Source organism: Tilletiaria anomala, assembly GCF_000711695.1.
Source record: "Tilletiaria anomala UBC 951 chromosome Unknown K437scaffold_23, whole genome shotgun sequence".
NCBI lineage: Eukaryota > Fungi > Basidiomycota > Exobasidiomycetes > Georgefischeriales > Tilletiariaceae > Tilletiaria > Tilletiaria anomala.
In genome coordinates, this window is record NW_013546999.1 from 137,274 (window position 1) to 161,916 (window position 24,643).

The following is a 24,643-nucleotide window of genomic DNA, read 5'->3' on the forward strand; positions in this document are numbered from 1 at the left end:
TTGATCACTCTTCTCATGCTTTATCATACCAATCTCAACAGCGATAGTGCATATCTTTGACCCTCGTGCCAAGGGCGGCGCAGGTCCAGATTGCTGACAAATAAGGGTTGTCCCTGCATCTAGACTGCACGGAATTAGCACACGGCCGTGCGACTGAAGATTACAGGCTCTGGCGTAGGAAGTTGCCGCGATGCCTGCGAGACAGGCTTGCGAAGGGGCTCCAAAAGTGTGGCTGCGACCGGGACGACGGCGGACGGGAGGGTGGCCAGGTGCTCTCGTGGTCCTTCTGGTCGCCTTCCTCGCCCTCACGCTTGTCGATCTGCCGTACCTCGCAGGCGCATCTGGTGCCTCTATAGGATCACAACGCGAGGTATCTCCGCGCGCACGAATCTCTATAAGAGACTTTGAGAAGCTGTCCGATGAAGCACTTCGGAATATAGCACACCTTTCGGACCCATCACCGGTGCTCGATCACCGATTATCGTCCTCGCTCTTGTCTGCGATACTTATTCCACGCCCTCCAGATACGCCGAATAGTAAGAAGGTTCGCGACTTACTCACGGAAGTGTTCAAAAATCAGCTCGGGAAAGATGAGCGAAAGGGCCGAACAGGGTGGCAGATCGAGACACCAGAATTCATTGCAGCTACTCCACAAGGGAAACGCAAGATGACCAACATCATCCTTACCAAAAATCCTGCAGCCCCGCGCAAGCTGGTCTTAGCGGCGCACTACGATTCCAAATGGTTTCCTTCCAATTCGGCCATGTCCGAGTTCATCGGTGCCACGGACAGTGCCGCACCATGTGCCATCCTTGTGGACACTGCACTAGCACTTGACAGGCTGCTCGACGAAAGAGACCGAAAAGCACAAAGCAGTGAGCCGAGGGAAAGAATCGATGACACGACCCTGCAAATATTGTTTCTGGATGGTGAAGAGGCGTACGAAACGTGGACGCACCAAGATTCGATTTATGGAGCGAAGTGGGTAGTCTATTGCTTCCTCGCAATCGCAGCGGATCTTGGTCTGACTCAGTTATGCACGCAGAAATCTCGTTTCTCAATGGGTCAAGGAGATGTGGCAGCCGAAAGTACATCTGTCAGCGCATCAGTTGGCGTCCAGACGGTACGAGCCGTACAGCTATCCCACGCGAAAGATCGACACGATCGAGCACTTTGTGCTCCTGGACTTGCTCGGCGCGACTGAGCCTAACATACCATCCTTCTATCCTTCGACTGGCTGGCTCCATAGCGAGCTAATGGATCTCGAGAAGCGAATGAAGCGTTTGGACGCGCTTGCGCCTCCAGGGACCCCCGCGTCCAAGCAAAAAGGTCTAGGAAGCTTCTTTTCTTCGAATGAACAATACGGAGGCATCGAAGATGATCATTTGCCCTTTCTGGCCAATGGAGTCCCAATTTTGCATCTTATCCCCTATCCCTTTCCCCACGTTTGGCACCGAATATCTGTGAGCCCACGACGGAGCTTAACTCTTGCGAACATTCTCTGTTGACAATACTCACCCTGTCATTCTCAGGATAACGCAAACGCGCTCGACTACCCAACGGTGCACGCCTGGGCCATGTTGATGCGAGCGTTTGCTGCAGAGTACCTTGGTCTGGACGTCTCCGTTGCGCAGAGCGCCCGAAAGGTCTCAGACGTAATAATTGACCATGACGAGCTCGTGAGTAGGATCTCGGCATATCGCTCAACCGTTTGCTGAGGACAATCTCGGGTGCAACCCTCTTCTCGTTGGGCTTTGACAGCAGTGATCTCATGTTGCAAATGCGCGCGACTTTTCAACTTGCATACTGTATTCTAGACAAGCACGGCAACAGATCCTTTTGCAGCATTGCAGGCAAGTGCATAGGCTACATCCCTTGTTCCTTGTTCCTTGCACTCAACTTCCGTACTTGACGCCCCTGTAGTACGCAGGAGGCAGCGAGCCAGCCAGGCTGAAGTAAGGCCGTTCGATAACGACCAATTCGTGTTCATCCCCGGGCTTCGAAGCCGATATGGCGTCGACGAGCAGGTTGGACTGATACTGGAAGGTGATCTTGGTGTGATACTGCCTGCCCTTATTGCTGATCTGCTTTGGCATCGCAGTTATGTCGCCAGCATCTCCGTCATCATCTTCAGCATCGCCTCCGTCGTCCTCCAATTCGATTTCCTCGTCTTCCCCAGTTCCGTCCTCTGCATCTCCCGCATGATGTCCTCTTTTGTATCCATTCACCAGGCCAGCAACCGCCGCGCCATTCGCAGCCGGAGCTGCCGTTGTGCTGCTGCCACGCACCGTGACGAGCCAGGTTGGGCCCCAGAGCAAGAGCGGATGCGCATCGAGGGGTGCGTTCGCTGCAGCAGCGGACGATGTGGAGCTGGTTGTCGGCAGCCAGACGCCACCTACGACCGTTTCTCTGATCGTCCGAGTCTTCCGATGGATAGTTTGCTCCAAACGCGTAATCCACTCATCGTTGCCCGCGCCAGTTCCATGAGCGCTGGAAGGGCCCATGGAGCCCTTTTCGATGTTGATGATTGTTACCTTGTTCGTCGGAAGCAGCATGAGTACGTAAGACGGGTTTGTGGGATGGAAGATAATAGCAGAAGGCAAGTGTTGGGGCGAAGGAAGGGCTTTGTGATGTGAGAAGAGGTCGAGAGAGAAGATGTGCGCTCGTCGAAGACTATCCATGGTCAGCAGCCACTGTCCATCTGGCGAGATCTTGGCATGATGGATGACAGCATAGACTTGCTCCGTTGAAGGGTTCGGTGAGACTTCATCGCCGTCGTCATCGTTGCCGCTATCGTCACCGTCGTCGTCGTCGTCTCGGATATCGTGAGATAGCCGAGAGGCAGAGCCGTTGATCTGCGTCTTTGCCAGCCGGCCTGCAAGCTGCCGCCCCGAAGGCGTCGGCGCCCCTTTGCGACGATGCGCATCGAGAGAAGCTGCGATTCTGCATTCCGCAGTGACAGGTGTCAGGAACAGGTCGATGACATAGACCATCGCAGAAGCGTAGGAACACAACACTAAGCGCTGCCCATCCGGTGTGAACGTCAATGCCGATGCACCAGGCGCGCCGCCCGTGCCTGCGCTACTGCTACTTTTGCGCACGTGTGCAAACGCCTTTCCAAAGGATCCAAGACGGCTCGGCTCGATGGAGTCTGCTGACATGCTACCGCTGCCCCTGCGCCGCATTCGTAGGCGGAAGAGCTTAGTCTCATACAGATCCGAGACGGCAAGCAGGTCGCCAGATGGCGAAATGGCGGCACAGATGATAAGGGTGCGGAACTTGAACTGCAGCTCGATGAGCTTGCGCCACTGTTGGTCGACATCATAGACTCCGCCGGCGGCAGGAGGCAGACCCAGCTGATCGCCCTCAAGCGCCTGAGATTTGGTCTGCGGCAAATTCGGTAGCTCCCAAATCGCTACGCTGTCAGCGCGCCGGAGCATAATCCACCTTCTTTCGGCGCAAAGCTGCGCAGCGCTTCCGCCGCCCAGTAAACTTGAGCGGCTCGTAGGAGGCACGTAGGCCAACTTGCGCTGCGTCGTCTCAGCGAACGTCACGAGCGGATTGTCGGATATCGGATTAAGGCTATCTGCAGGCCGGTCGCCGAGAGCGTAGCTGGAGGCTGCCTTGGCCGCAGCTGTGGATGTGCGCTTGCGACGCGACGCCTTCTCTTTACTGTCACCGCCCTCCGCTGCAGCAGAAATGACTGCAGCAGGTGGCGCAGCAGCATACACACCGGCGGACGCTGTGCCAGCAGCGGGGATGAGCACGACGTGAAAGTCGGTCCCTCCACTCGCAAGAATAGGCACACGGGATACAAGCTGTGGCTCAGCGCGGGATAGAGATGCGAACGCCGCGGCTCTCATGTCGAATTTGGGCTCGATGGCCAGCGCACGTATATCATGCGCATGCAGCCGACGTGTACCGGTGTGCACCCAGCGTACTTGCTTGCCCTTCGATCTTCCCGCTCCCCCTACGAGCGAATACTCTGCGACTTTTTGATCCACACTGGCCGAGTAGACTTTTTTCCCATCTGGGCCGATGCAAAGCGCCAGCACATCCGCCTTGTCCCCATGCACCTTGAATGTCGCAGTCGGTAGCGGCAGGCGCGTCCTGGCGTCGTAGAACGTCACTCCGCCGTTTGAGTCGCCAAGTACTATTGTTCCGTCGGCGAGGATGGCGGAGGACCAGACGATCGTGGACTCGTGACGATTCTTGAAGACCAAAAGACGTGAGAGCAGCCGGCCGGTCGAGATGTCCCAGATGACTGCGACGCTAGAAGAAGTGCCGCCGAGAAGAAAGGACTCGTCCCACTCTTCTTCGCCTTCGTCATCATCTGACTCAGAGTCGGAATCAGAATCAGAGGTCGTACCAGTGGTGGAGCCAGAGTCACTCTCGTCGCTTGCCTCTCGTCCAGCAGCTCCATCTCGCGCCTTGTCCTTCCCATTTGCATTCTCCTGATTGCCCTTGGTCAACGCGGCGGACGGGCCGCTAATACTGCCACTGACAAGCCTAGGTGGACCCCAAGAAAGAGTCATGACCCTGCCCTTGGTTTTTTCCATTCTTCCCACCGCTCCGATTCGCTCGACACCAGCTGCTGCACCCCGCGAGCGAGCAAAAAGATCGCTGGAGCTGTCGAGGTGGGCAAAGGCGTCTGCATTGCTGACATCGACTAGGCGTACCTGTCCACCTTCGCAGCCGATCGCAAGGAAGCGCCCCAGCGGCGACGGAGCGAGAGACCATATTGTACCTGCATTGGAGGAGAGAGTACGTGTAGTACCAGCTTTGGAGCGATGAACGTGCACAGGGGTCGCGCTGGTTGAAGGGTGGTTCTGACTGCTTGAGAAGGCGAGGTCCGGAGGGAGAAAGTGCTCTGTGAGCAGCGAGCCGCCCGAGGTGCTGAAGAGGCGAAGAATGGTAGCCTGAGTTGAAGAATAGGAGGAAAAGGCGTAGGGAGAGTTGAATACGCTGCCGGCCGACTTGACTGGAGAGCGGACAAAGCACAAGTTGTCGATGGACGATTGTTGTGGAGAGACCAGCACCTGCGTGTACATCAAACGAAAGTAGAGGGCATTGGGATTCCAGCGCCCCTATAGGAAAAGTTTCGTTGGCTCATGCTCACCGTATGCACCACCCATCCTTTTGCGAATCCGCTTCCGGCCGGGCTCACACCGACCGTGTCTTGGGTCCAAACGCACAGCTCGATCGTCCCGTTCTCGCGTCCGATGGCCATCAAGCTCCGCGCGGTGCTATCCGCGCCGTCCGTCACATATCTCGCGTTTGCCGAACCGACATGCTGCGAGCTGACGAAGCTCGAAGCGGAGGGAGCAAAATCGATCGAGGTAATACCGGACGGTGACCAGTCCACGAAACGAATGCGATGAACTGCGGCGCTGGTTTGCCGCCCCTGGTTTGGTCCAGATACAGACGCCGACGTCGGGCCGTTTGGCGGACGATCGAGCATGTCGACGTCCATTATGTGCTAACAGAAGAACGTTATGGGCGTTTCCGACTGAAGGCACCTGCGCAACCCACTGTGGCAAAGCACGCAGTCAGCCTCTGCTCGAGAGAAGTATGCGGTTTGCATGGCATGTGCCATCATGCCCTTACACATGTGCCTGGCAGAAAAAATGATTGAGCGAGATGGAGAGCGTGGGTGAATGGATGAGGCGGAAGGCAGAAATTTCAGTGACGCAGACAAAGGTTGCACCGAATTTCCTAATGACCAGTTTTTCGACTCATGATCGCATCTTCTTTGCTCTCGGCCGGCAGCTACTCAGTACAACAATCACATCCCTTCAGGGCAAAGTATGGGTCCATGTAGCTGTGGTCACGGTACACGCGGCAGATCACTGCACGATCCCCTCTCCTGACGCATCGCCGCGCTGACATACATACACCAACCTTACCACGCCACCTGCGCCATCGCGCTGCGGTCTCGGTGGTATTGACGGAAAGCAGACCTTGCCAAGGTGTTCTCCGTAGATCAGTGGCGCGCGAGAGGACCGCCGCGTTCGCAGGTATGCGGTTTCGGCAGTGCAGCCTATGAGAAAGGCGCGCTCATCTTCGATGACCGTTTGCCCCCTTTACTTGCTGAAGCCCTCCGTTGGGTGATCGCAGGGGGCAATGGTCTAGAGTGGCTCGCGCCCATGCATTTCCCTCTTCATTCGGGTAGTTCAGCCAGGGGCTGACTCTTATCACACACTTAGGTCTACATATGGTCATTGATGGCAAGCGCTTGTCCTCGACGGGTGCTGGGCGAAGGTTCTGAGCGGGATCGATTTGCAGCAAGCGGCATCTGCTGGCACGCTGGCGACACCCACATGTATCTACAAAGTCTGGTTGGTATGCACCGCTTCACCATCGTTGCCATGCCCTGCAACCTGCAGGCTGGTGTGGAGTGTGCACATGCGGCGCTTACAGCTCGCACACGGCGGCAGCGCAAACCGCCAGCTACGTGAATACAAATATGTGTAGTGCCGAAAGGGCGGGACAGCGCTGGCACTCTCAAGAGTGCTCCTGCATGCGCTAAATGGTCCCGCGAGTCGCGACGCGTGGCACCGTGCCGCGCGGTGCGTACCGAAATGGGCCTTGGCTGGCAGCCGGCCAGCGGCCGCAGCCTCAATTGCATTTAATGCAACAAGAACGAGGCAGCAGCTGTCATAATGGAGACGCATATGCTGATTGCTTGCTACATCTGGAAGCATCCTTTGTACAGAGTTCGTGGCCAACAGGACAGAGGCCCGATCCGCCGACAGGAAAGCTGATGATACGGAACGAACGCCATCGACAGACTTGGGCGACGGGTGCCGACGACCGGCCATTTGCCGCATATAAGCATGCTAAGTGCCCTGGTTGATTTCGGGTGGTATTCAGTGAGTAGTCCGTGGAATCCGATAACATGACCCCGGATTGCGGGGTTGCCGGTCCGCACCTCGGCCAACTCTCGCATTTTCGTTATCTCTGCTGCGTGACCTGCCTGCCTATTGAGTGCGGGTGCGACCCGCAGGCTGTCTGGTTTTCAATACTTCGGGGCTTTGAATTCCGAACTTGTCCGTGTCAGCCACCACGTAGACCCGGCCTTCCCGTCCCGCACGGTGCTTGGTTACATGTCCACGCGGACTGCTCGTCGAAACTATTCATCACCTTTGTGTACTTGCTTGTTGAATGCTGCTTGTCAAAGTATCCTTTCCTGCTTGTTTTTTGCGGTGTCGAAGTCGAGTTCGCAAGGTCTTGACCGTGGACAGGCAGGGTGACTGACGAACGAGCTTCCGCGGGACATCCCCAAATATCGATCTAGTTCGTTGTGATCGGTATTCTTCTAGCGCACATACAAGAACCTCACCTCGGCCGTCGTCATCGCCTCTTAAAGGGCTTGAAGGGGTCAAGGTTCAAGGCGTGCCCTTCCATAGTCCATGCTCTATCCCTACCAGCACGTCAAAACTACATTGAAGGGCCCGTGACCCCCGAACAAGGCGGCAGGCGCAAGGTGTACAAGCCACGTGTCGTTCAGCATCCACTAGTCTTCCCTCGGACTGCTTCTCCGTGCAGACCACATTGCTGGGGTTCGAGGCACCAGCTCAACTGGCAAACATATATACATATCCCCCACTTTGCTTGCCAATCGTACTCCGATCGATACACTTCACTTTTTAGAACCGCAAGCTTCACTCTTTTTGCTCCATTTGCGGCCTCGACGATCCGCGTGTCTGCCCGAACAAGCGCTACTAAGCAAGATGCAGCTGTACGCGACCCCTCCTCCAGGGTACCAGCAATATGAGCCGTCCACCGTCACCCCTTCGCCAGCAGATAGTCCATCGTCGGGTTCTACACCGCGCGCGACTCGGCGGTTGAGCATTGCGTCCCCCAACGGTGAGGCTGCCTCCCCTACCCGGGGCAACGCAGAAGGAAACAGTGGAGCTGCTGCAACAGTCGCGCCGGCGCTGCTTGCTCGCTTGGTAGCACGAACTCTCAATGTAGGTGCAAGTCTGACGCAGCCTCGCGGCGTTCCGCTTGAGCCTTTCGCGGTCGGGAGTACGAACACTGTCACGAGATACTCGGCCGCTGCATCCCCTTCAACGCCTTCTATTTCTTCCTCGTCCTCGCCCTCACCCATGCAGACGAATCCGGCTCCCAATTCCAGCGGCAGCATATCAAATCGACCTTCACGCGTCCGTTTCCCCATTTCGGCCGCACGAGGGTTTTCTTCGCGTGATGCAGCCACGTCCGCGATCCCCTCCGCCTGGCCGCCGTCCTACAATCTCGATGCGCACGACGCCATGCCGTACCTGCCCGCGCGCTTGCGCTTGAAATCCACACAGCTGCTTGCCTTATCACCACCAGCGCAGTCTGCTCTGCTCTTGCAAGCGCAAGCAGAGGCACAGGCACAGGCGCAGGCGGACGCCCGAGCTCCACTTCGCTTCCTCGGCAGCACGACAGGCGTGTACGAGCTCAACGTAAAGTTCTGGCTGACGCCGATCTGGAAGTTCCAGTTCCCCTGCGCGACGTACACCGATCCGGCGGGAGAAATGCTGTTCGAATTCAACTTCAAGCGCATGGCCGGCGCCGGCAGCCTCAGCTGGGAGATGCGCGATGGCCATGCGCAGGGAAGGCCGATAATGCGGTATGAATCCAAGCGCAAGCGCGAGAGGCTAGTCATGCTGGGTGGAACGAACGGGCAAGAGCCGACGCATGTCACAATCAGAGTTGGGAGGGTCGGTGCGCCAAAAGGGCACGTCAAGGGTGCTTCCACGCGATTGAAGAAGTCTCTGAAGGACAGATCTAGTGGGACCAAGTACGCAAATCCAACACCGCTTGATCAAGCAACATCTGCGAATGTACTTGCGCTTCACCGCTCACTCAGCAACGCCTCGATGGCATCCAACGCGACGGCTGTGCAGCTTATGGAGCAGACGCAGCAGCTTCTCAACATCTACCCCATACGTCATACGTCGCTGCTTGAAAGTGAGACAAGGCGCTGGAGGCAGAAGGGGAGAGATGCCACGAGCAAGTCACACGGTACGAAAAGTACGAGCAAAACACGGCCGAGCGTGCTGGGCAGAAGGGTGCCTTCGTTTGGTTCTTCCGGCTCTGCTTCACAGGTGCAGGATCTAGTATACGATGCAGCCACCGTCACTAGAGTGCACGGTCCCCATGCCGGGCGAGCAGCGCTACCCATGGAAGAGCAAGAGTGGGACCTTGACGAGAGACTCGCAGGTGGAGCAGAGGATGACGCACGCAGCGTTGCCAGTGAAACCTCGTCTTCGTGGTCTTCGTCGTCCCCGAATAACAGCATCAACCAAAACGCCAGCACTCTATTTACGTCTGAGCTTGCAGCTGCGAATAAAAAGACAGTGGCTGCCACCCAAGACTTTGGGTACGACTACTGCGAATTTAGCATTCCACACTGCGCCTACGCGAGAAAGGGCGATGCCGCGGTGGCCCCCAGTGGCAGGTGGACGTGGGTCACGAATCGACCTATGGTGAGCAGCGCCTTGTGTCGCTTGGGACCCTGGAGAGTACGTACTACTTAATGTTTACCCAAACAGCGTTCGATCGACGGTTTGCGCTTCGACACAATCAAGTTCGCGTTGATCGAGCATCGTCAGCCTGCCACATCAGACGTCGTCATTGCTACGTTCAGTATGATCGACGAGCTCTCCGAGCCCAATTGGAAGCTCTGCATCCGCACGGGTGTTGCGTCTGAGCCACCGCAGCCGTCTACAAGCGCGTCGACTTCTTCGATCCCCGCGCGCTCTCCACTCGCGGACAACCCTCCGCTGATCATGGCGACGTTGATGATTCTCTACCGCAGCGCGTGGACGCGCATGAGCGCCGAAGCGCAGTCGGCGGAGAATCGGGCGCGTAACGCGGTTAAACGGTCGCTTGAAGCGGCTAGCCTGAGCCACTCGGGATACGTCAACTATCAGCTCGGGCGCAGCGGCGAGGTCAAGGAACACTTGATCAGTGGGCTGAGGCGCGCGGCTGACCGTGCTGGCAATGGCGCCGCTAGACCCGCGAGAGCGGTGAGCGGCGTGCGCGATACCCAGGCAGGACCGGGAGGGCGTGCAGCAGCAGCTGGGGACGCTGATGGCGATGAAGAGCTGGCAAGGACCCGCAAAAGTGCCGCTTGGGCCGAGCCACGGCCGCCGTCTTACACACCAGCGCGGCCTCTCATGGCGGCGACATGCTAGATGCTTCTGCATGCATCGCAAAGAGTCGCAATGCAGGGGCACACGTGAATAATAAAACAATGCGCCCGTGCAATCCACAGAAATCATCTGCACTCGTGGTTTGTGGAAATGCAGGAGCCAATGCACTCTCCTTCTCAACACACGTCATCTAGTATCGCATCAGGGATAAGCGCATCTCACTCCTGTATATTCCTTGTTCTTTCCACAAACCAATTCAGCATCTCCCCCTGTGTAGCATTCATTTTTCTACAGCTGGGGCTTGCTTCGTTTCGAAGTCAAAAAATGTGATGCATCGCGTACGGGTATGGATCGAACAGATGGGGAAATACATGGTTTAAGCCAGTGTGGGGTCGGGCTTCAGTGGATTGAGGTAAAAATAAGAAGCAGGAGTACCTGTCATTTGGCAATGACATCACCATTGGTCAGCCCGAAAGCCTTCAAGGTAGCACAGTGAGGTTGGCAAGGAAGCCTGACACGCACCAACACACAAAATCCCGCCATTCCCAAGACCTTGATGTTTTTCCACCACATCTGTCTTCGCAGCCCCACTGCTCGCCGGCGGAATTGCAAGCTTTGATTGGCCGCCTGATCGGTCCGATCGACGAGCAGCTCGAGTCGTTCTCCGCGGTTAAGAACCTGCTCTATGTTCGCTTGCATGATATCCTTAACACCCTTGAGCTCTGCTTGTGCTGTTTTTACCGGGTCCGCGTTGGATACGTTGTTGTATGTCGTCAGCAGATTGGAGAGGTAGCCGGAGAACTCGCCGTAGGATTCCGAAGCGGTGGACGGATTTGCAGCTGCTTCAGTTGCATCATAGCGTGCTGTGAACTGTTAGTCCGGGGAATGTCCAGTACAATATTAACATTCTTGTCTTTGAAAATGATTAGTCTACGCCGCTACGGCTGCTTCCAAGCCAATCAGGAGGCGGGCCTTTCCGCAGCACGCACCTCGTTTTGCATCTCCGTCAGCGCTGCAAAGGGAATTCTGCGTCCTGATTCAGCGTCCGAGACGTTGAGAAAGACGAGCCCGTCCTGCGAGATGAAGTGGAACATCCATTGTTCGTTGGGTATCGCGTACGAGAGCCGTGATTCATTTGGAGGGATGCGGGAGAGGATCGTTTCGGCTGCCGTCTTTTGTCAGGCAAATGGAAGCAGTAGCAGCCAAAATGATGCAGGAAGAAGACTCAGCTGATCAGCAGCTATCCAGAACACGGAAGAGAGGGACACGCGTAGAGAGGCAGACCCGGGAAATGTTGGACTCACAAGGAAGCGAACCTGGTCCTTCTGATGGGTCTCTGCGAGGATGGTGGACCCGCTGGCCACAAGGGCGAGGACGATTGTCATTCTTGCAAGATGCACTGGGACCTGCGAGCCACTGAGCCAAGAACAGCGAGCCTATGGCGGTTCTTAGCGTTTATTTTGCCAGCGGCAACAGCAACTTGCATTCTGTATGCAAAGCCCAGGTCGTAGAGACCTCATCAGCGTGAGCATCAAAGCATTTCCATTTTGTGGTCAGTTAAATCAGTGATGTCGAGCTCCTGCCTGTGAAAGACAGTGGTGCAGTGCGCGGCGAATCGCGACCAGCGTCTCACGCATTCGATCGCGTCTCGTGGGACTCAGGCCCCAATGAACCCATCATCACCTCACCTCCATTACTTTCATCGCGCTCCATATATCCTACGGAGGGCATCCAAGACCCAGGTGACCCCCATCACGTCGATCTCTGCGAAGCTGTGGTTAAGCTAGGGACTGCGACCTTCGAAACCGCGCAGCAGCGCCAACATGCCCCAAGCAGCGCGTCGCTATCATGAGCCGGGCGTTGGCTCGCGCACCGGCTTGCGCATCAGCAACGCGCCCGATGACATTCAGGACTTCCTCGCTGCGTCCAAAGCGCAGATGGACGCGCACAATCGACGCGGCTACGACGATGATGACGATGATGACGAAGAGGACGAGGTCGATGACGAGGAGGAGGAGGATGATGGGTATCCGTCGCGACCACGCGCATCCATCGCGACGCGAGGACGGCGCAGCTCGGGAGCGGCAAGTAGAGGTGGCCAAGGAGGCACCAGAAGAAGCGCGGCACGCGTTAATGAGGCTCCGGGGCGTGGAAACAAGAATAGCAGCTCGATGGATCTTGCCAGCAGTGAGTTTTGGCGACGACGCGTCCTTTGTCGTGTCGTCTTTGGCATGCGAGGATGATCCAGCGCGTATCCGTGCCCAAACGCGTTCCACCTCGCGTTCATCTGTACGAAATGCAGCCTTTTGACATCGATGGTGTTTTTTTCCTTTGGTCTAAAACAGCCAGCGGACCCTCGCCACGTAGCACCCTCCGAAAGTCACTCAGCAGCAAGCGAAGTCGTGACTCATACTCTGCCACATCCGACGCCGATGATTCCGGGACAGTTGAGCGCAGCTTTAAGCTTGCCGGCAATATGAGCTACGGCAGCGCGGACGTTGAAGAGCTGCTCGAAGCAGATCAGCTTGCAATGCAACAAGCAGAGGATGACGACGAAGAAGACGATGGGGCACATCGAAAAGGACGCCCATCGGCGCCAGGCTCCACCCGCAAGCGCGCTCGCGCGCCTGCTGCAGGCTTTGCAGCACGAAAGGCGGCCAAGTCATCGCCTGCAGCGGGAGGCGTAGCATCGCTCTTTGCGCCGCTTGCGCGATCACCTGCGAAGGCCGGCGCTGCCAAGAAAGGTGGGGGACAGGGTGTCAAGGCGGCTAATGGGACGATCTCGCGAGGAAAGGGTGCGAACACACGCTATGTGGAATCTCAGGATGAGGAGGACGTGGAGGACCCTGGCTATAGCAGACGAGGCCGCGGGAGAAAGGACGCGTCATTTGAAGCAGTCGCATATGGCGATCAAGATCATGAGTACGATGGCTATGCCGGGGACGACGTTGCCGCCGACGAATATCCTGAAAATTATGAGGAAGACCGAGATGATCGCTTACTGGCCGAAGAGGTGGAGGAGTTGACAGATCCGGAGATTCTAGAGCGTACGACCGCGGGCAAGAGAGAAAAGCAAGGAGCCAGAAAGGCGGCTGCTGCGCGCTCCAAAGTGTCCGCAGGTCAGAAAGGCAAGCCTATGAGCGCCAAAGGCAAAGAGCGGCAACCAGCTACAAAGGAGAAAAGTATCAAAGGACGACGGGCAGCAGCTTCATCTGAAGATGAAGTGGACGGCAGCGAGGTGGAAGACGACGTGCCAGAATTGCATGTCGTCAAACGAAGCGTCAAGACACCCTCAGCGCGACGAACCCGCGGCCCATCTGAGGAAGCCTACGCGCAGCGCCAAGTTGTGGAGCGCGTCACTTCGCAAGCGCAGCGCATACCTGCCGACGAAGACGCTGAAGGGATCCGGCGCAGCAAACGACATAGGTATCAGCCACTTGAGTGGTGGCGCGGCGAACGGGCTGTTTATGGGCGGCCGAGCCTGCCGAAGTCAGGTGGTGGGGCGTCCGCAAGGCAGTCACAAGCGAGCAGTCCGCGCCGCCGAGTGGTACCGGTGCCTGTGCTGAAGGAGATTGTGCGTGTACCAAAGCGTCAAGGTGAGGGTACGTTCTCGGGGATGAGCGTCTTGCCAAAGAACAGGGGCCGTGTCAAGCGCTCGACCAGCGCGCGCGGCGAGTCGAGCGAGCCGCAGGCGGGTACCAGCGGAGCGAAGAAACGCAAGTTGGCTGGCGAGGCGGACCTGTCCGCCGATGCGTTCATCGAACTGGACCCTACTGCCGACTCGGTGAATGTGGAGGACGGATGGGACAAGGATACGGAGCCATACGGCCTTGTCTGGGATGCAGACACCGTTAAAGAGGTGCAACGACGTGAGTTTTACCTCGAAATACATACTACCGGTCGAGCTCAAAGCGTGTGCTGATTGTCTGTGAATATCCTGCAGACATCGCATGCACCTCGAGCCAGATCCGTGTCCGCAAAGCGCATAATGCGACCTTTGCGTTCGAGAAAGTCTTTGGAGTCGATGAGTTCATGGCCGCGGGCGTTCTGCATATCGAAGTGGATGGCCAGAAGCCGGTCAAGCCGAGCAAAGACAACAACTACGTGAGTTCGCTCCAATATCGGTCAACGTCCATTGTTTCAATTCCGGCTCTCATACGGTTTTCGCTCCTGTTACTCTACATATCAGGTGTTCGTCGTCCTGCAGGGTGCAGCACGCGTAACGGTCAACCGCTCCACATTTCTCGTTGCTCCAGGTGGAATGTTCTTCGTCCCCAAAGGCAACAACTACGGCATTGAAAATGTGTCGAAGCGCGAACTGCGGCTCTTCTTCTCGCAGGCGCGCAACGTCCATCCGGCCAACCTCGCTTTGCGCGCCTCGGTGCAACCTGTAGCGCTCACGCTGCCCTTCCGCGGGATGCCAAATGGCGCCACGGAGTACAGTGGCACGTCCATGATAGGCGGCGCAGCATTTGGCGGGGTTGGAAGTGCGATTGGTGGGCGCATGGCCGGCGAGGCGAGCTTCAGCGAGGCACCTATTTCGCGTCCGCCCCCCTCGAGGCTGCGCTACACCGAGACAGGCGGAGGCGACGCTGGCGGCGCCGCTGCGAGCAGTGGTCGCATGCAGGACGCGTCTTTCCAGCAAGGCGACGAGCAGGAAGAAAGCGAACGCTCTGACCCTGAAGAACAAGGTGAAGAGGAGGACGCGGAACCGCCGGAAGAACCGGAGGAAGATGAATCAGCGCTGTACGTCAACCCGCCGCGTGGCGGCAAGGGTGCACGAGGGAAACAGGGTGGTAGCAGAACAACAGCAATAACAGGGAGAGCGAAGGGCAAGCGATAGCTTCCTTGCGAGAAAGATCTTGTATTGCATACTTTGCAGTGGTCCATGGGCTATTGCAACTGACGTGCCTAATTACACTACGATCATGATCGTATTGTTTTCTTTCGGGTTTGACGGCTACCTCTCTGCATCGTGGACCGTTGCGCGTTGCGTGTACAGAGCCTTTCAACACCCGTAAGGATAACTTTGATGAGCTCATCCATTGGAGCAGTAGCGCACTGTAACGTGAGGTGTACAGTAAGGACATGTCCATCTTTGGCCCACTGGCTGATGGCGCTGCGCAGGGAGGTGTTGGGCTGAATTTCAAACTGCCCAACGCGTCGACCAGCGAGGACATGCTCGAGTGCAAATATGGTCCGTGTCCTGCATTGGTTGCGCACCACGGCGGCTTTGTGCACGCGTTTTTTACCGGCGACAACGAGGACGCGCAGCACCCGCTGCTCAGCCTCGCGCAGAGCAGCCTCTTGTGCGGCGAGCAGAGCAGAGCGCGCGTTCGCATCGGTCAGCAAACTGACAGGAACGCCGAAACGAATATTGTCATATTCTGAAGATGCGCTGGGGACGAGGCCTTCCGGCAAGGACACTTCGTCGAGCTGTGTCGGACCGAAGAGCTGGGTGCCATAACGCGCCTCCGCGAATCTCAGGGGATCGAGCCATTTGTCCTTAAATGCGCTTCTTGTGATTAGGTCTGGTAAGAACGGTGGCTTGTAGTGGGAAGGCTGCCGTGGGACACGATGCAGGACAAAGCTCAATAGCGATGATCGAAAGCTACCAATGCTGAACTTGTTCCCAATGAAGGTTGCAGGAGGGAAGGCTGCACGCTGAACTGGTTTCACCTGGTTTACGGGAGCGGGAAAATCAGTTTGGTGGCACACAAACTAGATCAGAACACAAGCTTATGACATACTTTGACGGGCTTGGAGGACGTAGAGCTTTCGTTATTTGCAGCATTTAACCGGCTGGCATATCGCGGGGTAGGCGATAAAGCTGCTTGCCGGTAGGTCACACGAAGGAATGAAAATGCCTTTGGACATTGGAAGCCTGTCATCAACCTCCCTCCAAAGTTTGTCCGATATGAAGAGAGGAGCATGACCGTAATGAAAGTCTCATGCTTGAGCTGCAGGTGCCGACTGATTAAGCAGAGGCGGAGAGGATAAAGAATTGAAGGGATTGCCCCAAGCCTGCAGGAGGGAATAGTAATATGGGTCAGTTGAATGCCGAGTAACCACGGTACCATGGCCTGTTGTCCCGATAGTTCCCTCCATTTCGAGCTTTTGCGACTAAAAGTCTGTGTTCAGAACGAGTAGGCAATACGTTTGTGTGTCCTCCTGATCGATGGCTTGTGAGGCCATTCGCTCGGTACAGGTCTGTGTTGATATTATCATCCTATGAAGCCCTCTGTCGCTTGGCCCGCTCCATCGACATCTGCTGCGATCCAAGTACTCACTTTGATGACAACTACATTTTCTTGTTTGCGACTTTAAATCAAAGTAGATGGTGGATGGGGGGGTAAAGGGGAAAGGCAGGGAGTGAAGAAAGCGATGGTTAATAAATAGAAGAAAGAGAGCAGAGAAAGTCAAAATTTGCCGTCTGCCGCGGGACTTGCGAGCCAACCGACTGGGATTTTGGTCACGTGATGCAAAACGCGTTGCGCGTTAGCTGGGGAAGCGCCCATTCAACCTGTTGGTGTCGAGAGCGCCGCGACTGGTCCTAAAAAGCCTCTCTCTTCCTTGCTTCATTGGTGACCTATCCCGATCATGACCATGGTCCGTGGTAGTTCTCTCCTTGGGTCAACTTGATCTGCAGAGACCGCTGCGCATAACACAGGCCGATTTCAGCACCAGTTGCGCCTCCCGTCGGGAACTTTGTGCACCCGAGGAACGCGAGCTGCGTGATAGGTTCAATCTGCTTTTGGCAAGGACTCGCGCCGCCAGCATGCCCCCAGCGACGAGGCGCGAGCTCAGGATCAGCGGGATCAATGGCATCAACAGCCATACACTGGCAATGGATGATGTGTTAGATACATTCGAGCAGTGTGAGTCTGGTCGTGTCTGTGCAATGCTGCTGTTCTCCGTCTGCCTTTGCTGCATTCTGGCGAAGGCATTCACTGACATTCCGCCGCGCGCCCTTACATTCGTCGCATCCTACAGTCAAACGCAAGCACATCACCCAGAATCGTGACATCATAAAAAACAATGCACTTGCTCAGCTCCGTATCCGCGAGCTGGAGAGTAGAATGCAAGATCTAGAGGCCGAGCGGGCGGCACAGGCGCTCGAATTCGTGCGGGCCCAGGCCCAGCTCGATCGGTTCGAGCACCAGATCCGCTGCGTCGAAATCGGCTGGAAGGTCATGAGTCAGGGATTACCGCCGGGGTTTCGAGACCTGGCTGCACAATCTGAGGCCAGGAGAGGAGGAGTTGCTGATGTATGGAGACAACTCGTCCCGATCGAGCCACATCGTCGACCGCCACGGCACATCTCACTCGAGAATTCGACGCTTCCCGCAGGTGTCGTCCGGTCCATCGCTCGGAATCCATCCGCAAATCTTCAAACTTTGACGGAAGTGTCCTCCGCGCAAGAAGGCTTTCGTGACATGCCACTCAGTGCCGCTCCCCACGGACACCGCTCCATCCCCGAAAAGTGGCAAGGTCCCGGGGCGCACCAATGGTATGCCAGTGGGGTTTCCCACCAGCTGGCCGAAAACAAGTCTCGAAACCCGACACCACGGCAAGAGCAAACTTCCCTCTTTCCCCCCTTCTCAGAACCAGCGACTCAGAGCGATTTGATGGCTGTCTTCCCTCCATCTTCGGGGTCGTCCGACGTACCTGACGATGACTCGCAATCTGAGTATGAAGAAGACTTCCGAGGTGCATCCGACACGGCCGGTCTCTTTGGCACATCCATGCCGGTGCAACGCCGAGTGCTTGGGCGCGACCGAAAGCCTGCACGGTCGCGCGACCCATCTGCCCTTCTGTGGTCGTCTACCGCTGGTGGGCAGGATCGCCAAACGAGCGGCATTCCCGATCCACCCGATGCAAGTATCTCTGGCGCGGTTGGTGAGCCGCGCATGATCGATATCGACGGCGCGCCTAGCCCCATCAGCTCGCCGGCCCTTGATTTTGACGCGCATTGGGCAGCTGTGGCAACGGCTCCGATTCTACACACGCAGGCACATGTGCTGGAGATACCCAGCGAGAGCGAGGATGAACATATCGCAACAAGCGGTGCGAAGAGGAAGAAGCGGGCCGGAGCTGGTGCCAAGGCTGGCAAGCGTACTTCTAGACGAAATAGCGGCATGCTGTCCGTACATGCGCCACGAGACCATGCAACAGGAGGTGAGGACAGCGAGGCGGCGACCGATTCGGATGCTGGGTTATCCCGTATGTCATCTTTCAGCTCCTTGCTATCTGGCCTTAGCGAATTTGACACAGAGGAGGAAATGGATGGTGAAGTTACGCCGGGGGTCTCTATGACCAAACTTCCAGAATCGAACGCAGCCGGCCTGAACGCCCCGCTGACTGCCGGCGCGCTCGGGGCATCATCAAAGGCAAGGAGTGACGCGGACGTTGGAGATACAGTCAAGGGTGCGAGAAAGAAGGCTGCAAAGGCTGACTTCGAAGGTTCAAAATCATCTGGTAAGTTTTGTTGCCGCCTGTTGCAGCGCAATGTTAATTTATCGTCCATTTTAATAGCAGGTGGCATGGCGCTCGGAGGCCGAAAGCGGAAAGTTCCTACCCTGGAAGACGAAGAGACTGTTCTTTCATTACCGAGGCCCTCAACCGCATCCACACTTCTAGCTGACGGCGAAGAGCTTTTCGGGCGGGCGCAGCGCACGCGCAAGAGTGTCAACTACGCCCTTCCCAAGCTCAACACCAAGATGCGCAAGCCAGATCCAACGGACCTCGTTCCTGCCGCCAACGACGGCAGTAGCCGATCAAGCACCCGTGGCCATCCCTCTGCCAGGCACGCTGCCTCCACTGGTGACCTGGCCGAGATCAGGAAGCAAAGATTGAGCAATTCGGCGGAGAAGGACAAGGGGAATTCGAATTACCAAGCCGAAGCGGCCACACCGCTCGTCAGAAAGATTTCCAAGATAGAACTGCAGGGCAAAGACGATGAGGTCGTTGAAGACTCCCCTACGGGCGAGGATGCGCACGACACCCCTGATGCAGATACAACAGAAACCGTGCGCTTACTACAAAAAGGTCGTCGACACTCAAAGGCAGCATTGGTGGCCAATACTGACAGCAACAGCGCAAGAGGCGATGAAGCAGAGTCCAAGGCATTCGATGACACCACCGTAAATCCTATGAAGAGGGCCGGTCACAACGGAACTGAACGCCCTGCACTGCGGCGAGCTTCGCAATCCATCAACATCCCCGTCGATGAGCCCGCGACGAGAAGCGGCCTCTCGAGGTCATCTTCAGAAAGCGTCGCCACGGTTAAGGGCACCATCAGCGCCACGCCAAGCAGGGGTGCTCGCAAAGTGAGCGTCACCACAACAAAGCCGGTAGCGAGGCGCGACCGGCCGAAGACGCTCTCCGCTACGATGGTAGCCAGGGAGGGCCTCCTTCAAGAATCTTCCACCGTCGGCCCTTCCGGCGGGTCCACTTGGAGTGGACCTCAACGGCCAAGCTTACGCGCTGCGCTGGCGAACACGTCAGGTGACAAGGCTGAACTGGCGGCGGCGCGTAGCTTGGCGCCGCCTGGCAATACTACAAGTTCAGACGGTCGGATCAGTCCGGCGCTTTCCACCACTTCGAGCGCAGGATCGTCGGTGGGCACAGCGATGAGGTCCGTCCAGCCGTCGAGCTCCTCTCAACCGGCCTTGTCGCGAGTCTCGTCGATGCAGAAGAAGCCAGGAGCAACGGGAATGCTGGCGGGTAAGACAGGTTCGAAGGCGCCTAGTGCGGCCACCACCGGTCTGTCTTCTGATGCTGCAGTCAAAGATCAAGGCGAAGGCAAGAGAACAGCACGTCGAACGAGTAGCCAGGCGGCGGCTTGAGAGTGTATGTTACATGCTCCAGGATAGAATTATTTTTCACCATAGGCTCTTTCGTTCTCCTTATAATCGCTGCAAAAGATCCTCAACCAGAGATACCACCGTCTGTAATCCTTTCAAGACACCCTCGTCCGGACCTTCTCCTTGCGCTAATCGTGCATGAGCAAAGTCGATGAGTTTTACATTTGCGACTGGAATAGCGGATCCTGACGCTGTCCATGTTGACAACCTGGATGCCAGTGTGTTGGAGTCGCCTTCATAAACAACCAATAGACTTCCTCCCCGCATCCTTACTTCTAAGTGTGAGGCCAGGTCCGCCGCAAGTTTGAGCTGCGGCAAAATGAATGACTTGAGGAGCTCAGCAACATGCAGATGGGGAAGCGCCACCGGTGCTTGTGCAGGCGCTTCTTCTCCTGCTGCCGTGACTATCGTCATAAATTCGTTCCAATCGTCGTTGTTCGCGCAACCAAAGAACAACCTAACTCCAGTCGGGAGCATCTCCGTGACAATCGTCTTGCCGAAAGCTTTTGATGTGGGGATAGCGCATTGAGCGGCGTTGTCCCAGACTTGCCAGCCAGTCAAGCGGATGCCGTCTGTCCACGAAGTGGTGCTTCTAGCTGCCGCATCCATGCGATCGCGTTTCTCTACCGTGGCACGCTCATCCCACAATTGCGAGCCAAGCTTGATGTCGAGCACATTTGGATGCACGAATCCGTGGGTGAGATTTTCAATGGCGACTGCAGTGTTTTGTTTATCGGAGCCATTTGGTTCTTCAGATGCGGGCTGGGATCCGTGGTACGAAGGCATGAGCGCCAGCAGGCGGGTGAAAGGGCCGGTAGTGCCTGTTTCGGCACTTGCAGCTTTTTGAACTTGCTCGTAGAAGTCAGCTTCGTACTTGCTTGTCAACTTAACGATCCTTGTCCCTCCGTCCAGCAAAGAGATCCCTCCAGGATGCCCTGCCACCTGGAACTGTAGGTCCATTATAGCTAGGGCACGTGGGCCGAAGGCTGGGTCGATTATCGAAGGGACGGTGCCCAGCACGGCCTGCCACGGAGTTGACTTTCAGGAATCCAGACGCAGATTTCGAAAAGTTCAAAATGCAAAGCTACGGTACACCGGGCTTTCGGCAAGCTCCCATGAGTAGCGATCAGTCACCAGTAACAGGGCTTTTTAGGGAATAGAATGTACCCGAGTTGAGTGTTTCAAGAAGGAAACCTTAATGAAAGCGATGCAGTCTTAAGGTTGCGTTGCACAGTCCAGCCGCACCCAGCACCCCAGACGAAGATGACTATAGGCTGATGAGGTGTTGAATATCCAGCAACAATATAGTTCCCGCACAGAACCCACAGTCAAGCGCACTGTGCACAAACAGAAAAACCCTCGCCTGAGAAGTGGGACCTAGTGAGACGTCACCCGCTGATGGCGGTGCAATGGAAGCAGTTCAGCTCCTTCTCGAAGCCGGGCCTTGTACGCCCTGCTCGACGAGAGTAATCCTTGCTTGGCGTGTGGCACTCGAAGTTTCGTGCTCGTCCTACCTCGAATTGTTGTACATCCAATGTGGTGAAACGGTAGCAAGGTACAAGCACATAGGGATTGCAAAAATGACAACAGGGTTGATCGATTGAATCGGAGCTCAACGAAGCTCGAAGTAAGAGCTGGAACGCTCTGGCACGTGCGCAAGCGATAACTGTTGGTATCTGCAGGAAATTGAGAGTCCAAGAACAAAAAAGACGAATCGCGAAGGAGTGGAAAATGTCAAGAAGTGCATGGGCATATTGAGCTCAGTAGGAGCGGAAAAGGGGACCCCGTGCCGGCCTCTTAGATACTCACGGTTCTGAATTCTCATGGAAATAGTACCCGCTCATCCTACCCGCCATACCACATGCCTCTGCAATCGATGCCATGTCGGGCAATGTTGGGCTTGTGGGCGACGATGGGTCTGTCATAATGGACGATACCGTGACATTGCCATGCGCGGGTGGTGCAGCGCCGACGGTGGTCCAGTAGCCCGATGTGTGCGCATCGGACAGACGTCCGCGGGTCTGGCTCTGCGGCCGGCGTAATTGCACGCCGGGCGAAGTGGGTGGGCTGGAGCCTGCGGCGGCGGCTGATGAGGACGATGGCGAAGTAAAATATCTGCTCAAATTATCGTCGCCCAATTCTACGCAGACATAGTAAAATCCGGCATAGCTAGCACCATTGATGTCGCGTTCGCGCACGCGATGATCAGGCACGAGGAAGCGTTCCTTCCACCGCATGAAGACGTATGGCTTGTTGAGGTGGTTGAACGTCAGCGCAGGCTTTACGAGCGCAGGCTTCAGCGGTCGAAAAGGCAAGAAGCGTGACCAATGCTTCTGATCGTCCGCCTCCGTCGCGCCCCATTTCCCCGTGATGAAGCCGTGCTTAGAGCCAATGATCTCAGCATCAAAGTATGTTGTCAGCTCCGGCCAGTCCTCCGTCAAGCCGCGGATGTTGAGGTACCCGCAGAGCATCGACGACGGCAGGTCAACATTGACGATGCGCACGCTGACATCGTACGTGCTTCTTCCGCTCCTTTGTGTCCCGGTAAACAGGGCTCCAGGGTACAGGCAGCCGATCCCTTGAGGCGGGAGTCGCTTGCGAGACAGCTCCGGCAGAGGGTCCGGCTTGCGCACATTGAACCAAGATGTGTGCTTGGCGATGCCCTCTCCCTCCTCTTTGGTTGCGTCCTCTCTCATGGCATCATCGCCATCGCCGTCCACGTAAACCTTGGCGTCAAGAGCATTCGGCAGTTCCTGATGCAAAGGCGCGCCAGTTCTGCTGGAAATGCGAGCTCTGAGCTGCGCTGCACCCAGCGTGCCAATCCTTGGGCGCGTCATGCCCGCCGGACCGTACTTGCTGTCAAACTCAAATAGCGGTATGGGGGTCGTCTCCGCCAAGGATGCAGCGAACGACTGCGCGGTGGGACAGGTAGAAGAGCCAGAGCGACTAAGCCTGCGCGACGACAAACGCCTTATCCGGGATCCTCCGCCACCGCCGGCGGCACTTCCACTGATGCTGGAGCTGGCACTCATTGCCCCCGAGCTCACAGCCCTGCTCCTTCCAAAGTTGACCATGGGCTCATTTGGCCCGTCCCCGACATGGCTTTGGCCCGTCGAGCTCTGGCTGCGCGAGAAGCTGCCCGTGCGTCCCTCTCTGACTGCACGTTCATCTGCAATGTAGAATCCCGCAGCCAGAGACGGCAAGGCCGGCTGTTGCTGGGTGCTACTTGCGAAGGAGCGTCCACGCGTGCGCGTTCCGCTCGCACTGTGGATCGAGGTGGGCGACGCACTCGGGGCCCACACCGAGGAGGCATGGGCAATATTGGGCGGCGACGACGTAACTCGTGAGAGCGGCGGGAAATCGAGGTCTTCCGCTATGGAATCGACGCTGCGAGCAAGGCTTATGTCGGCCGCATCTTCCCGAGTATCGTCGCCGGCTCCAATAGAGATGGGGCCAGATCGAACGGGAGAGGTAGTTAGATTGGCCCAGGGTGCTGGGCGCCAGGCTCTTGTCGGACTTGTGCGGGGCGAATTTGTTGCCTCACCGGGAGCAGAAGGTGCAGCACCAGTATTAGCAGTTTCGTGTACGCTGATTGGATCCAACGTAAGGGTCACGTCAGCGCCACTAGCTGTGTCGCGACTGCTAACAACGCGAAACGCCGGTGGTATTGAGATATTCGTTGGGCGAATCTGCATTGAACGCGATGCGCCGCTCGCGCCACCAAGCGTGGCTGTTGCTCGCGGTGTTGCGGCGCCACTTGGTGTTTCCGAGAAGATGCCATGCTGGTCCAATGCAGCATCGTTGTTCTCCGACGCGTCAGCCTGGAGCCCCCGAGGCGCTGCGACCTCGACCGAGCTCACAGCAACAGCACATGCCGTGCATATTGGCCTGCGCTGCCGGTCCGCATGTATGTTTTCCGCCAGTTCGGCCGCTGAAGCAACGATACTGCGGGTTGCGCTGCCGCTGCTGGCTTGTAGCAATGCTTGCGCTAAGGATGACGTATGGAATCCAGGCGGCGCGAATGCGATCGATGACGGACTGGGTAAAGGCGCCGCCGCAGGCGCAGGTGCTGTTGCTGCTACTATAACTGTCGTGGTGGACGATGTTGGGTTAGTCAGCAAATTTACGTCTTGCAATGATGTAGCATCACGCGAGCGTGTTGTAGTAGCTTGCGCCTCGATGACGTTGCCGCACGCAGCACACCATTTTCTCTGTTGTTGCTGCTGTTGCGGCAGATGCAGAGGCTGAGAAGATTCTGTGTCGTGTGATGTACCTCCATGGGCTGGCACTGAGGGTGGTGATGTTGCATTGCTGTCCACGCGCGGTGCCCCACCCGCTTCGGCTGTGGCATTGGCGGGCGATAGCGATGGTATCGGTGCCATCTGTTCGTCGTTGCCGCCACCACCGCTTCCACTGGAATGCAGCAGCAGCGAAGGACCGGGTGCCATCGTGAAAGCAGCTTCGGGTGGTGAAGCGATACCTCGACGGTGATGCGACGGAGAAGCGCGTCGTTCTATCAATCAGCGGACTGGGCATGAGACTGCTACTTCAAAAGGGGGCGACTGAGCGCCTGCTCAGCGGCGGCAACGTCGCGGGGCGAGTCCATGATGGGCGCAACTCCATCCACAA

At 56.8% G+C, this 24,643-nt stretch overlaps 9 protein-coding genes across 9 annotated transcripts; 4 read left to right on the forward strand and 5 right to left on the reverse strand.

Moving 5' to 3' along the window:
- Nucleotides 1–190: 190 nt before the first annotated feature.
- On the forward strand, nt 191–1,718 carry K437DRAFT_267543 (uncharacterized protein; the record flags this gene model as incomplete). The annotated part of the gene is made up of 3 exons (XM_013388796.1): nt 191–981; nt 1,046–1,463; nt 1,533–1,718. The coding sequence occupies 3 exons, from the start codon at nt 191–193 to the stop codon at nt 1,716–1,718; spliced, it is 1,395 nt and encodes a 464-aa protein (XP_013244250.1).
- Nucleotides 1,719–1,792: 74 nt separating this feature from the next.
- On the reverse strand, nt 1,793–5,620 carry K437DRAFT_81735 (WD40 repeat-like protein). The gene is made up of 2 exons (XM_013388797.1): nt 5,120–5,620; nt 1,793–5,039 (listed from the first exon to the last, which is right to left on the reverse strand). The coding sequence occupies exons 1-2, from the start codon at nt 5,471–5,473 to the stop codon at nt 1,896–1,898; spliced, it is 3,498 nt and encodes a 1,165-aa protein (XP_013244251.1). The 5' UTR covers nt 5,474–5,620; the 3' UTR covers nt 1,793–1,895.
- Nucleotides 5,621–7,733: 2,113 nt separating this feature from the next.
- Nucleotides 7,734–10,190, forward strand: K437DRAFT_267545 (uncharacterized protein; the record flags this gene model as incomplete). Its single annotated transcript, XM_013388798.1, has 2 exons — nt 7,734–9,479; nt 9,546–10,190. 2 exons carry the CDS (start codon nt 7,734–7,736, stop codon nt 10,188–10,190), a joined length of 2,391 nt encoding a protein of 796 aa, XP_013244252.1.
- A 242-nt stretch (nt 10,191–10,432) lies between these two features.
- K437DRAFT_255444 (VAMP/synaptobrevin-like protein) lies at nt 10,433–11,640 on the reverse strand. The gene is made up of 4 exons (XM_013388799.1): nt 11,453–11,640; nt 11,138–11,320; nt 10,671–11,018; nt 10,433–10,583 (listed from the first exon to the last, which is right to left on the reverse strand). Exons 1-4 carry the CDS (start codon nt 11,531–11,533, stop codon nt 10,548–10,550), a joined length of 648 nt encoding a protein of 215 aa, XP_013244253.1. The 5' UTR covers nt 11,534–11,640; the 3' UTR covers nt 10,433–10,547.
- A 239-nt stretch (nt 11,641–11,879) lies between these two features.
- Nucleotides 11,880–15,058, forward strand: K437DRAFT_255446 (uncharacterized protein). The gene is made up of 4 exons (XM_013388800.1): nt 11,880–12,335; nt 12,494–14,017; nt 14,092–14,252; nt 14,338–15,058. The coding sequence occupies exons 1-4, from the start codon at nt 11,972–11,974 to the stop codon at nt 14,989–14,991; spliced, it is 2,703 nt and encodes a 900-aa protein (XP_013244254.1). The 5' UTR covers nt 11,880–11,971; the 3' UTR covers nt 14,992–15,058.
- Nucleotides 14,997–16,484, reverse strand: K437DRAFT_255448 (uncharacterized protein). Its single transcript, XM_013388801.1, has 2 exons — nt 15,899–16,484; nt 14,997–15,827 (listed from the first exon to the last, which is right to left on the reverse strand). Exons 1-2 carry the CDS (start codon nt 16,226–16,228, stop codon nt 15,075–15,077), a joined length of 1,083 nt encoding a protein of 360 aa, XP_013244255.1. The 5' UTR covers nt 16,229–16,484; the 3' UTR covers nt 14,997–15,074.
- Nucleotides 16,485–16,710: 226 nt separating this feature from the next.
- Nucleotides 16,711–20,026, forward strand: K437DRAFT_81870 (uncharacterized protein). Its single transcript, XM_013388802.1, has 3 exons — nt 16,711–17,026; nt 17,142–18,626; nt 18,684–20,026. Exons 1-3 carry the CDS (start codon nt 16,927–16,929, stop codon nt 19,994–19,996), a joined length of 2,898 nt encoding a protein of 965 aa, XP_013244256.1. The 5' UTR covers nt 16,711–16,926; the 3' UTR covers nt 19,997–20,026.
- Nucleotides 20,027–21,300, reverse strand: K437DRAFT_81866 (SAICAR synthase-like protein). The gene has a single exon (XM_013388803.1). It carries the CDS (start codon nt 20,972–20,974, stop codon nt 20,057–20,059), a length of 918 nt encoding a protein of 305 aa, XP_013244257.1. The 5' UTR covers nt 20,975–21,300; the 3' UTR covers nt 20,027–20,056.
- A 326-nt stretch (nt 21,301–21,626) lies between these two features.
- K437DRAFT_222453 (uncharacterized protein) lies at nt 21,627–22,710 on the reverse strand (the record flags this gene model as incomplete). The annotated part of the gene is made up of 3 exons (XM_013388804.1): nt 21,627–21,690; nt 21,824–21,859; nt 21,947–22,710. The coding sequence occupies 3 exons, from the start codon at nt 22,708–22,710 to the stop codon at nt 21,627–21,629; spliced, it is 864 nt and encodes a 287-aa protein (XP_013244258.1).
- Nucleotides 22,711–24,643: the final 1,933 nt, after the last annotated feature.